General features: G+C 50.8%; 1 protein-coding gene across 2 annotated transcripts in view; it reads left to right on the top strand.

Annotated features, from left to right (window-relative positions):
- Nucleotides 1-11,957, top strand: part of EPAS1 (endothelial PAS domain protein 1) — an 89,057-nt gene extending 77,100 nt beyond the window's left edge. For both annotated transcript variants that reach the window (XM_032176422.2, XM_058428732.1), the window contains 9 exons: nt 1,063-1,210; nt 1,910-2,124; nt 3,265-3,455; nt 4,026-4,136; nt 5,513-6,003; nt 6,891-7,017; nt 7,209-7,323; nt 7,655-7,828; nt 9,775-11,957. In XM_032176422.2, the coding sequence (XP_032032313.1) occupies nt 1,063-1,210; nt 1,910-2,124; nt 3,265-3,455; nt 4,026-4,136; nt 5,513-6,003; nt 6,891-7,017; nt 7,209-7,323; nt 7,655-7,828; nt 9,775-9,926 (1,724 nt within the window). In that variant the 3' untranslated portion in view covers nt 9,927-11,957. The remainder of the gene's footprint in view (nt 1-1,062; nt 1,211-1,909; nt 2,125-3,264; nt 3,456-4,025; nt 4,137-5,512; nt 6,004-6,890; nt 7,018-7,208; nt 7,324-7,654; nt 7,829-9,774) is intronic.
- Nucleotides 11,958-12,939: the final 982 nt, after the last annotated feature.

Raw genomic sequence — 12,939 nt, 5'->3', positions numbered from 1 at the left:
GGATTGTTCCTTTCCCTAAATCCCCAAGCTAGCAAGATTTCCCGACCCTCCCTCCATGCCCTTTCCTAATGTCTCTGTGATTTGGGAGCTTCTGAGCTGGAGTTCTGTAAATTCCCAAGGAATGGGCAGTTCAGAAGAATACCAAAAATTCTAACATTATTAGACTTTAAAGAGATTTATTGATTCCTTTTGAATGGCAGCAGATGGAACATTCTGGACTGGGGCAGGACAGTTTGTGATGTGAAACCCTTCCCCAAGGTAGACAATAAAAGCACTTTTTAAATGAACGCTTAGTAGAGCAATCTAAGTAGGAAGCCTAGCTGGGCAGTTGGGAGAAGGAGTGTGAGAGATTTATTACAGCTTATGAAGAGACTGTGTGTGGGCTGCCAGGGTCCCAGCTCTTTCTCAACCCCAACTGAGAAAGCGTGGGGTGGTTTGCCTCTGCCTTTGCTGTGGGTCACAAACCTTCAATGGCCCAAAAGGTGGCAAGCCTGACAGATGACCTGGAAAAATCAAGGATATCAATGTTTTAAATGCTTTTATTCATAAGCAGGGTATTGGTGGTGGGTCTGCTGCAAAAAAAAAAAAAAAAAAAAAACTGCCCTGAGGTCAGGCTTTCTCCAAGCTGCTTAGAAGTCCCCCCACCTGGAGTGCTCGACAGGGGATGGCACCCCTTACCCAGTGTGAAGGGGCTTCTTCCCATTGAACCCCATGAAGAAAGTAAGGCAGGTTCTGGTCTTAGTTCTGCTTATAGCTGAGCTGGTCTGTGAGCCTGACTTGTCCAGGGATTGGTGATGGGCCACTGCAAAGCTGCATAGTGAGTGGGTCCCTCCCTCAGTAGACAGCCTTGGGCAAGTCATTTTTCCTACACTTAAAATGAAGAGTTGGCTGAGGTGATCCCTAAGCTCCCACCCAGGTCACTCTCCCTGGTCTTCACTGTCCTGGTGCCCTGTTCTGTCTGTTCCCCTGCAGATTAGGCTGCCCTCCCATGGGATCTGCTGAGCCTGTGGTGCACACCCCTGCCCCACCGCCCTAAGCTCCGCTCTGTTTCTCCTCCCCTAGTGTGCACCAAGGGTCAGGTAGTAAGTGGCCAGTACCGGATGCTCGCAAAGCATGGGGGCTACGTGTGGCTGGAGACCCAGGGGACAGTCATCTACAACCCTCGCAACCTGCAGCCCCAGTGCATCATGTGTGTCAACTACGTCCTGAGGTAAGCGTGTGAGGGCCGGCGGGCCTTGGTGCAGGGTATGTGGGGGTGCCCAAGCTTCCCAGACTGAGGATGACAGGCCTAGGAGATGCCAGGCCTCTCAGCGCCCTGGGTACCCCCTCAGCGAGCTCTTGCAGGGCTAACCCTAGTGACTGAGAGGACTTCCTGTGGATGTCTTGGAACAGTGGGATACTGGGTTGAGATTTTTTTTTCTGCCCTTTCCCTGTCATCTGTCATGTATGCCATGCATCTGACCCAGGTGGGGAGGCAGACAGCACACAATAGTCAATATTTTCTGAATAGGGAAAAAGGAAAGAGAATTGCTCATGCTTTTGGGAAAAAAAGATGTCATGCTTTCACTCTACAGTACCTGGAAAGAAAGCTAGAGGAAGTCATTTCTAGTTGTTTCTAGAAACAGAGAAAAACAAAAGCATTCAGGCCTCATATGTACCACCCCACTCAAGTGCAATAATATTTAATAAAACAGGATCCGAAACAGACATACATTCAGAAGATATCCCTGTTGTCACTACCTCCATGGCTCACACGCTTCTATTGTGTGGTTCTTTATAAGATGCCAATGCCTGGGGTCCTCCCCATTTTTTGTCTGAGAGCTTAGCTGTGAGGGTTTCCATGCACCTAGGGGAGCAGAATTTTTCTAGAAAATGTGGAAGGTCTGAATGGCTCTTTTCCCCCCATTAGTGAGATTGAGAAGAATGATGTGGTGTTCTCCATGGACCAGACTGAATCCCTGTTCAAGCCCCACCTGATGGCCATGAACAGCATGTTTGATAGCAGTGGCAAGGGGGCTGTGTCTGAGAAGAGTAACTTCCTATTCACCAAGCTAAAGGAGGAGCCCGAGGAGCTGGCCCAGCTGGCCCCCACCCCAGGAGACGCCATCATCTCTCTGGATTTCGGTGGGTGCTTCTTAGCTAAGCCAGGCCCCTGGAACCCTGTTGGGGCTGAGAAGAGTTCTTACCATAACAGGCCTCCCTGGCTACAGTTTTTTCTTAACCAGAGCTACCCTAGCCCCATCCCCAAGTCTTGTTAATCACCTGTTAGAAGCCAGGCTCTGCTGAGCACCAAAGAACACCACACGCTCCTGCCCTGATAAGACCATCCCATATCCGACCTCACCAAGTGCTGTATGAGGAGGGGTTAAGAGAGGACACCCCCTGAAGAGTCGATTCTCCACCACGGGTGGTGGGAGTCTGAGATGAGAGGGAGGGGAGAGGTGAGGGATCTGCTCCGAGGCAACTTGGACGCTGTCAAAGAGAAGGAGCAGATTCCTACCAGGGTCTGGAAGGACAGATTGCTTGTTTAGGCAGAGGGCTAAGTTGGAATAATGTTGGGAAGGATAATTCCAAAAACAGAACATATTGAGGCCTGGGATTAAGCCCTCAAACCCACGACTTCATTAAAGTGTCTGCCTGTCCCTAGGGATGTAAGTCACTGGGGACCCCGGCAGGGTTTTCAGCCCTTGGCTGCTCCAATCCTGGAAATGCCCTTGAAGCCCCATGCTCCCCACTTAGCAACCCGCTGCTACCCTCTCCTGGCCTTGCTGTGGCTGCTGCAAGAGTGGTGCTCACCTTGGACTGTGTCAGCCCCTTTTAGATGTGTTCTACAGCGGCCACGTGAGGATTGCAGCTAAAGAGAATCTGAAACGCAGCGGGCCCTTGGCCAGTAGGTCTCGCAGCTTGTTTTGTGGCAGTACTGAGGCAAATAGCTCAATAGCCCAATTCTGCTCTCCCTCTCATACCTTCCTTGTCCACCCTTCTGGATTGCTCCTCAGGGAAGAGTGGCTCCTAATAGATTTAGTCTCTGAAAATTAAATGTTCCAGGAGACTGTTCCGTTTAAAAGGGAGTCTCTACGTTGACTCATAGCCAGAGTCAAAGACCCGTGTGTTCCAGCTAAGCCCCAGGGTGTTGGGGGCGCCTAGCCCCAGGCATGCCTTCCAGACCCTCTCAGGGCCTTCTCTGCAGGTTTTGGGCCTCCTCTGCCTTGGAGTGAGCCCGATGGTTGTGGGTGTTCACCTCCCAGGCCCTTGTCTCCACAGGGAATCAGAACTTCGAGGAGTCCTCAGCCTATGGCAAGGCCATCCTGCCCCCGAGCCAGCCATGGGCCACAGAGTTGAGGAGCCACAGCACCCAGAGTGAGGCTGGGAGCCTGCCTGCCTTCACCGTGCCCCAGGCAGCCGCCCCGGGCAGCACCACCCCCAGTGCCACCAGCAGCAGCAGCTGCTCCACGGTGAGCAGCCCTCTTACGGCGAGGACACAGAGAGGGCTCCGTATGTATGACTGCTGCCAGATGGCTGAAGGGACATTTGGGACAGGTACTGTCCTTCTCCTTCTCAGGTTATCACAGAGTCCCCTAGAGTGGCCGTGATACTTACCTACCAGGTATCAGAGCTATTTTCTTCCTTTTAGTGTTCATCCCTCAACCCCATTGAAATAAGCTCCTTGAAGGGCTTTGAGCCCCCAGCTCAGTCCCCGTACAGGGCAGTAGCATCCCGTATGTGGCATAGAGCTGCACAGTTTGCACAGCCCTGCTGGCCACAGCCTGTATCCTGTTTGGTCCTCGAGACAGGACAACCTGTGAAGCGATAGTAGCCTCATTTTATGATGAGGAGACGAGTTGAGAGAGGTTGATGAATTGACCTAATTCATACAGCTTAATTAGTGGCCCCTCTATAAATAGTTGTGTGGTGGAATGGAATTGAACCTTTGGGTCCAGAAATGTATTTCTTCTTGCATGCTGGATTTCTGGGGAGACCAGTGCCGTATCTTTGACTCTGTCCCCCTCCTTCCTGGCCCCTAGCCCAATAGCCCTGAAGACTATTACACATCTTTGGATAACGACCTGAAGATTGAAGTGATTGAGAAGCTCTTCGCCATGGACACAGAGGCCAAGGACCAATGCAGTACCCAGGTAGGTGGCTGTGGAGATCAGGCTAGGGTGTGTGCCTGCCATCTGGTGGGCAACAAAGGCTCACATCCCTTCTTGTAGCCTCATCCCTTTGTTGCAGAGAGCAGTGGAGATGCTTGGCCAAGGCCTAGGTCCCCTAAACAGGTGGGGGTGCAGGGTAATGGAGCCTGTGGTCACCCCCTCCTCCCACTGTCAAATCCAGCTCTTCCAGCACATGAATCTCCTACTTAGATAACCTTCTTAGTGCACATGAAACCCGAAATGATACCACTGCACCTTTCTTTAGACAGGCCCTACATTTAACAAGCATAGCCAGATTTATAAAACATGTATAAACACAGGGGACAATTAATCCCTTTATAAACATATCTTGTGATTAAAAAAAAAATCATTTTATATGAAATGCACTTTAAAATAACATCTGTTTGACAATTTTTCACTTACATAAAACTTCAGGAACACATACATTACATAAGGCCAATGTTCTATAAGGTAGAGGGAGGGGTACGTGTTTTACAAAACCCCAGGGAAAACCATTAATCCCCCATTTGTCTTAGTCTTGAGTTCAACCAGATTTCTGCCTTGCCACTTAGATTGTTTCTTGATCCTACTTGGCACAAATCCCAGCTACTCTGCAAAACATTCCCTATTTTAGCTTTTCTATCACCCTCCCTCCTCGGAACTCCTGTAGTATATATCGTGTGGCTCTTAATCACAGCTATCTGCTTCTGCTCCTTAAAGACTGCTTAGTATTTCAGTCATTAGTCAGCTGACACCCAGTGAGGGTGTCAGTCTCTGAAGGTAGAAACTGTTTTCCGCATCTGCTTGTATTCTCTGTAGTGTCCATCATGATACTGCCACCCTAAGGGATGATCTGAGTATCTACTGATTGGAACCCCCTGGGGTCTGGTTGTTACTCTGCGAGAGTCCACAGATGGACCTGGGCACTCACTGCTTGCTTAGGCCCGTGCCAGCTTATAGGAGGGAGAAGAGGACCAAAAAAAGCCACAGTGTGCACCACAGGCCTAAGCATTGTAGGACAAGGACAACCACCACAGGCTGGAGTAGGCAGGGCTGACTCCGTGGAAGAGGGGCTGCCTCGGCTTCAAGAGAGAAGGCGGGCTCTGGACAGGTGGGATGGAGAGAGGAGAACATTTCTCAATGTGCAGGGTGAAGAGGGGATAAACGTGGGGGAAGGCTGGTACATGATACAAGGTCGTGTACATTTTCCTGATAGGCCCTAGGGAGCCAGTGGAGGAGTTTGAGCAGCACTGTGAAACAGTGCTTGAGATGAATGGCTCTGCAGGAGCTGAGTTGGAATAGTGTTTGTGAGGTCATACCAACCCCCTTGCCTCTTTACCTGTGCTGTCTCCCCTCAGACGGATTTCAATGAGCTGGACTTGGAGACACTGGCACCCTATATCCCCATGGACGGGGAAGACTTCCAGCTAAGCCCCATCTGCCCCGAGGAGCGGCTCTTGGCGGAGAACCCACAGTCCACCCCCCAGCACTGCTTCAGTGCCATGACAAACATCTTCCAGCCACTGGCCCCTGTAGCCCCTCACAGTCCCTTCCTCCTGGACAAGTTTCAGCAGCAGCTGGAGAGCAAGAAGACAGAGCCTGAGCACCGGCCCATGTCCTCCATCTTCTTTGATGCCGGAAGCAAAGCATCCCTGCCGCCGTGCTGTGGCCAGGCCAGCACCCCTCTCTCTTCCATGGGGGGCAGATCCAATACCCAGTGGCCCCCAGATCCACCATTACATTTTGGGCCCACAAAGTGGGCCGTCGGGGATCAGCGCACAGAGTTCTTGGGAGCAGCGCCGTTGGGGCCCCCTGTCTCCCCACCCCATGTCTCCACATTCAAGACAAGGTAAGTGGCAGATACTCAGCTGTACCAACAGGGCCGTGCTGGGCGGGGTGGAACAGAGAGGCACCCACTAGTAAGATAGCTGGACCCCCAGGGAGGCCCCTGCCCCTCTCCACAGCCATCTGATACCCCATTTAGCCCTTCTCTGAGCTCAGACTTTGGGGAATCACCTCAAGCCATGTGAGGCCTAGTGTAGGATGGGTTTTTGTCTGGGCTGCCACTGAGGGCAAGCAAAGAAGTGGCTTGTGGAGAGCCCTGTACCTCAGTGTCTCCCTTCGGACCACCACCAGAGTGCCTTTCTTATCTCGGTTCATCATCTGAGCCACACAGAAAATTGAGTGATGATTTTCCCTGGTTGAAGAAAGCAAAAAGATGCCCATGCCTCCCCCTTGCCTTTTGACTGCCCCCCGGATCCTCAACACTGCAGCCTCTCCCAGCTGTGCCCCAGGCTCCAGAAATGCCTTCCCATCTCCCCAGCATGCTCATTTCACCAGCTGAGAGCTCACTGGGCTAAGCCACAGTGGTTGGTACATGACCTGCCACTCCCAGGGGCTGCTGGTACTTGCCGTTTATAGAGCAGCCTAACTAGTTTTCAGTGGGAGCAAAAGGCAGAGGAGAGACAGGGGCAGAAGAAACCCTCCTAAGGACTAACATTGCCTAGCCAGGCAGCCATCCCCCAGACCAGGAGGCTTCAGCCCTTTAGCATCTTACAGCTGAGGAAGGAGGCAGAGCTCGAGCTTGGCCTGCAGGTGCATCTGAGACTCTGCCTTTTGGGTCTTTGAGTCATCACAGGCATAAGCATTGGGACTGGAAGGGCCCCTAAGATGAGAAGGCACTGAGTGGCATGAGGCTCCAGACTCCCTCATAGCCTGCTCTCTCGGGCTTGGCAGGTCTGCAAAGGGTTTTGGGGCTCGAGGCCCAGATGTGCTGAGTCCGGCCATGGTAGCCCTCTCCAACAAGCTGAAGCTGAAGCGACAGCTGGAGTATGAAGAGCAAGCCTTCCAGGACCTGAGCGGGGTGAGTCATCCCGACTGGCCACAGGGGCCTCTCCACAGCCCTTAGGGAACCCAGTGCTGCTGAGAGGGGTGGGGATGTGGCACTTCCAAGCCAGCAAGTGCCAGCCCTGTTCCAGGCCCACCCAACCCACCCAGTCTGGGGACCTGGTTCTCTGGCCCTTTCCCCTTTCCATCTGCCCTTCTTACTCCCAGGGGGACCCACCTGGTGGAAGCACCTCACATTTGATGTGGAAACGGATGAAGAACCTCAGGGGTGGGAGCTGCCCTTTGATGCCGGACAAGCCACTGAGCGCAAATGTCCCCAATGGTGAGCAGCGGCCACAGGCCGGGGCCTCCTGGGGGTTCTGGTGGAAGGACTGGGGTTCGGGAGCCCAGCCTGGTTCTTCCATTCACCACAGGCTGTACCTGCCTCTCTGAGCCTCGTTAGAATGGGGCGATGTCCTCTGTCCCTCTCGCAGTCCCACACACCCAACTTTTCCATTTCCACTCTGACTTAGATGACGCCATCAGAGGGTCCTGAAGGCTGTAGTTCTGGTGACTCTGAGCACCTTTTATAAAGGAAAGGGATGCTAGGGCTTCCTGGCCTCTCCCCTCCCTCAGGCCAATGCTACCGTCACTCTCTGACTTTGGTCTTTCAGATAAGTTCACCCAAAACCCCATGAGCGGCCTGGGCCATCCCCTGAGACATCTGCCGCTGCCACAGCCTCCATCTGCCATCAGTCCCGGGGAGAACAGCAAGAGCAGGTTCCCCCAACAGTGCTATGCCACCCAGTACCAGGACTACAGCCTGTCGTCAGCCCACAAGGTGTCAGGTGGGTGTGCCCAGGATCTGTCGCCCCCATCCCAGGATTCGATGCCAGGGGAAGCCCATGTCTACTTATTTTCCAGCATCTGCACAGTGCCAGGCACAGGGAGGTGCTTGACTTGAAGTCACCTGTCCAGGGCTCAGGTCTCCTTGGATTTAGGGAACCTCCTCACAAGTTCCTTGTGACATCAGTGACCAGGCCCCCCAGGGGGTGGGTCTGAGACACAGCTAAAAAACTCAAAACACCTAATGCAAACTCAGGCTAGAATACTGAAGGAAAGAATCCAGACCACTACCGGCTGCCCAAAGAGGACTGAACGAACGCTGAACACTGGGTTGGCCACCCCCAGAACACTGTACCACTGTTGACTGACAGGAGCACTTACAGAAGAAAGAGCGGGCAGCCACAGTGGTGAGGGCCTGTTGAAGAAGAGAAAGTTCAGAGAGAGAGAGTTGGGAAGGGGTCTGGGCAGAGGCAGGGGGTCTCCCGCCTATGCAAGGATGAGCTTGCTGTGTGGAGAAGGGAATGCTCCTTCCCTGGGGCTTTAGAGGGAACCCTCCCATGATCAGGTGCCATCCAGGGCTCTTTCCACCCTGAGAATCCCGGAGCCTTGCCCCTTCCTCAGTTCTTCATGTGGATGTGTTTTGGGGTGTCACTCTGAGTTCAGGCAGGTGCTGAGAACATGCCAAAACTTGCTGCAGGGAGAACAGCCTGGAAAGCTCTGGTAGGCCCACCCCACTGGACTTGGTTCAACTGCAGGCACCGGTGCCTGCCGTTCAACCCTGGGCCACCTTCGTCTTGACAGTATCTTGTGAAACATCATATATGTCTTCATGAGGTTTGTTTGGCATGAAAATAATTCGTGGTTTATGGAAAAACATACCAGGCCCCTGTCCTAAAAGGCAATTTCCTCAGCAATAGAGTTTGGGGAAAGTTGTTATAGTGCTGTGCTTCCGAGTCCAGGCTGTAGAACCGCCAGACAGCCCTGGCTTAAATTCTGGCTCTGCTGTTGAGTTCAGTGACTGGTATATATTTATGTGCAGTAAGAGGTAGCCAGCACTATTCTTCCTGTTATGAAGCCCACGAATTACCTTGAATATTGAAATCAAGGAAAAATCATATTCTTTTCAAAAGAGTCGAATCATATCAAACTCTTTTCTGACCATGAATAAGAGGAGAAGTTAGCAAGGGATGGTGAGCAGGTATCCATTGATACTGTCCACAGGAGCAGTCCAGCTGGGGAGGCAAGCATGGACCCCAGCAAGGATCTGGGCTAGGAGGTGCAGGAGGGAATGGCCACTGGAACGAGGCTCTGCAGATAAGGGAAGGAAGGTGGGCATCTCACATCGGAGGGGCAGAATGCAGGGCTTCCAGGCTCTCTGCTGCCACCTAAGCCTTTCCTCCTTGGGATGGGGCCTGTGTGTGTGCTGGGAGTGTTCCCTCTGCCACTCCCTGGTCTGCCTCCTCAGCAGGAGAATAGCACAGAGGCAAGAAGAAAGGACTGCTGAGGGTGGTGACCGGAAACTGGATTTTCAGACTCTTGAATCTTGAGGCAGTCTGTGTTTGCGTCTACATGTATGCGTGTGTTCTGCATGTTCTGTGTATGTGAGCATAGGTGCCAGGTGGTTCAGAACTCCCTCTCAGCCTTTCCTCCCTGCTGCCAGGAGGCATGGGGTCAGCAACCCCAGGCTCTTCCTGAAGCTTCCACCTACCTGTGCTGCAGCCCGCACCTCACGCTTTCCTCTTTCTTGGGTCTCAGCACCCCACCTGAGGCAATGGTTCTGGAGGCAGACACGTTCCCCGAGCATGCAGCAGGCCATGGGACAGACATCACTGAAGGAGCAGAGTGAAATTAGGGCTGCCCTATCGGTATCCCCCAGTCACAAAGAAGTAGACACTTTTCCAAATGTTCGATTTAGGCCTTTAAGTTATGGTACCAACCCTTCTTTCAGGCATGGCAAGCCGGCTGCTTGGGCCCTCATTTGAGTCCTACCTGCTGCCCGAACTGACCAGATATGACTGTGAGGTGAACGTGCCCGTGCTGGGAAGCTCCACGCTCCTGCAAGGAGGGGACCTCCTCAGAGCCCTGGACCAGGCCACCTGAGCCAGGCCTTCCACCTGGGCAGCACCTCTGCCGGCGCCGTCCCACCAGCTTCACTCTCTCCGTCTGTTTTTGCAACTAGGTATTTCTAACGCCAGCACACTATTTACAAGATGGACTTACCTGGCAGACTTGCCCAGGTCACCAAGCAGTGGCCTTTTTCTGAGATGCTCACTTTATTATCCCTGTTTTTAAAGTACACAATTGTTTTACCTGTTCTGAAATGTTCTTAAATTTTGTAGGATTTTTTCTCCTCCCCACCTTCAATTACTTCTAATTTATATTATCCATAGGTTTCTCTCCCTCCCTCTCCTCCTCACACACAACTGTCCATACTAACAACTTTGGTGCATGTCTGTTCTTCTGTAGGGAGAGCTTTAGCTTCATTTTACTAAAAAGATTCCTCGTTATTGTTGTTGCCAAAGAGAAACAAAAATGATTTTGCTTTCCAAGCTTGGTTTGTGGCGTCTCCCTCGCAGAACCCTTCTCCTTTCTTTTTTAAAACTAATCACCATATTGTAAATTTCAGGGTTTTTTTGGTTTAAGCTGACTCTTTGCTCTAATTTTGGAAAAAAAGAAATGTGAAAGGTCAACTCCAACGTATGTGGTTATCTGTGAAAGTTGCACAGCGTGGCTTTTCCTAAACTGGTGTTTTTCCCCTGCATTTGGTGGATTTTTTATTATTATTCAAAAACATAACTGAGTTTTTTTAAAAGAGAAAATTTATATCTGGGTTAAGTGTTTATCATATATATGGGTACTTTGTAATATCTAAAAACTTAGAAACGAAAATGGAATCCTGCTCACAAAATCACTTTAAGATCTTTTCGAAGCTGTTAATTTTTCTTGGTGTTGTGGACACTGCAGACTTGTCCAGTGCTCCCACGGCCTGTACGGACACTGTGGAAGGCCTCCCTCTGTCGGCTTTTTGCCATCTGTGATATGCCATAGGTGTGACAATCCGAGCAGTGGAGTCACTCAGCGGGAGCACTGCGCGCTATCCCCTCACGTTCTCTATGTACTATGTATGTATGTATGTATTATTATTGCTGCCAAGAGGGTCTGATGGCACGTTGTGGGGTCGGGGAGTGGGGCGGGGAAGTGCTCTAACTTTTCTTAAGGTTTTGTTGCTAGCCCTTCAAGTGCACTGAGCTATGTGACTCGGATGGTCTTTCACACGGCACATTTGGACATTTCCAGAACTACCATGAGATGGTTTAGATGGGAATTCATGCAAATGAGGGGTCAGCAATGGTATAGTGACCCCGTCCACGTCCTCCAAGCTCACGACCTTGGAGCCCCGTGGAGCTGGACTGAGGAGGAGGCTGCACAGCAGGAGAGCAGCTGGTGCAGACCAGCCCTGCAGCCCCCCTCAGCCGGCAGCCAGATGGCCCCGCAAGGCCTCCAGGGATGGCCCCTAGCCACAGGCCCTGGCTGAGGTCTCTGGGTTGGGCAGTGACATGTAGGTAGGAAGCACTGAAAATAGTGTTCCCAGAGCACTTTGCGTCTCACTGGGTAAGAGGGACGACACCTCTGGTTTTTCAATACCAATTACATGGAACTTTTCTGTAATGGGTACAATGAAGAAGTTTCTAAAAACACACACAAAGCACATTGGGCCAACTATTTAGTAAGCCCAGATAGACTTATTGCCAAAAACAAAAAGTAGCTTTCAAAAGAAATTTAAGTTATATGAGAAATTCCTTAGTCATGGTGTTGCGTAAATCACATTTTAGCTGCACAGCATTACCCCACACAGGGTGGCAGAACTTGAAGGGTTACTGACATGTAAATGCTGGTATTTGATTTCCTGTGTGTGTTGCCCTGGCATTAAGGGCATTTTACCCTTGCGGTTTTACTAAAACACTGAAAAATATTCCAAGCTTCATATTAACCCTACCTGTCAACGTAACGATTTCATGAACGTTATTATATTGTCGAATTCCTACTGACAACATTATAACTGTATGGGAGCTTAACTTTATAAGGAAATGTATTTTGACACTGGTATCTTATTAAAGTATTCTGATCCTACCACTGCTGGTGGCTTTTATTTCCTGTGGATTCATCATGGGCTATGCCAATGTAAAGTGTTTATTAAGTAGTTCATAGAAACTGAACATTAGCACAGACCTTTATGAGACTACTGAAGTGAGCTGACAAGACTGGTGAAGGAAAGACTGTGTTAAATACTTGGCAGTTGCCTAAGTCTGAAAATTCATATTGTATCTTCCATACTTCTGCAAGTATTTTTCTATCTATCTGCCTTGGGGCCATTTTTTGTATCCTATGGGGAACCCAAGGAAACAAGTCATGGTCTCTGCTTTCAGAAAATTACATGAAATCGTTTGAGAGCCACGCTGCTCTGTATATTCACATAGTGCACTTTGGGATGGAGGTCCCGAAGGGAAAGGGGCAGCCTGGCCATTAGGACTTCAATATGGAGGTGGCTGGGCTGGAGTAGGGTCTTCCCAGGTAGACTGTGATTGGGAAGAGCAGAGATCCCCTCGGCCAGAGACAGAGCGCAGCGAAAGCCCAGAACTGGACATGAGCATGATATGTTCCCCAATTCAAATTTCACTTTTCCAAATCATGACCCGCTTGTGAGCAGACCGTTGTCTCCATGGAGAGATGGGGGCAAGGGGAGAGACTGTGCAGCAGCCTGCGCTCTCACTGTCCACCCTAGAACCAGCCATTCCAGCAGCATGTACTTTGCCTAAGCATTTGGTCCATATAGTGTGGTCTCACATGTTAGCTTGTTAGCTCACTGGATCCTAGGTCTAAGCAATGCCATGGGCACCCATTCTACAGCTGAAACTGAGGATCTTTATGACTTAAGCAAGTCACAGCTTATTGATGGGAGAAATGAAACTGAAACCCTTTCCTGGCCAGTGCATCTCTCCTCTCACACCTTAGACTGATGGCTGGGAGGTTGATTTTATGACAGGACCCTGTTCTCATTTCTAAATAGAAAATTCATGTCTTTATTACTTTAGCCTTTAGACCTCCTTCTGGT

This window comes from Hylobates moloch, unplaced genomic scaffold (assembly GCF_009828535.3).
Source record: "Hylobates moloch isolate HMO894 unplaced genomic scaffold, HMol_V3 SCAFFOLD_15, whole genome shotgun sequence".
Classification (NCBI taxonomy): Eukaryota; Metazoa; Chordata; class Mammalia; order Primates; family Hylobatidae; genus Hylobates; species Hylobates moloch.
This window is presented reverse-complemented; position numbering and strand designations above follow the sequence as displayed.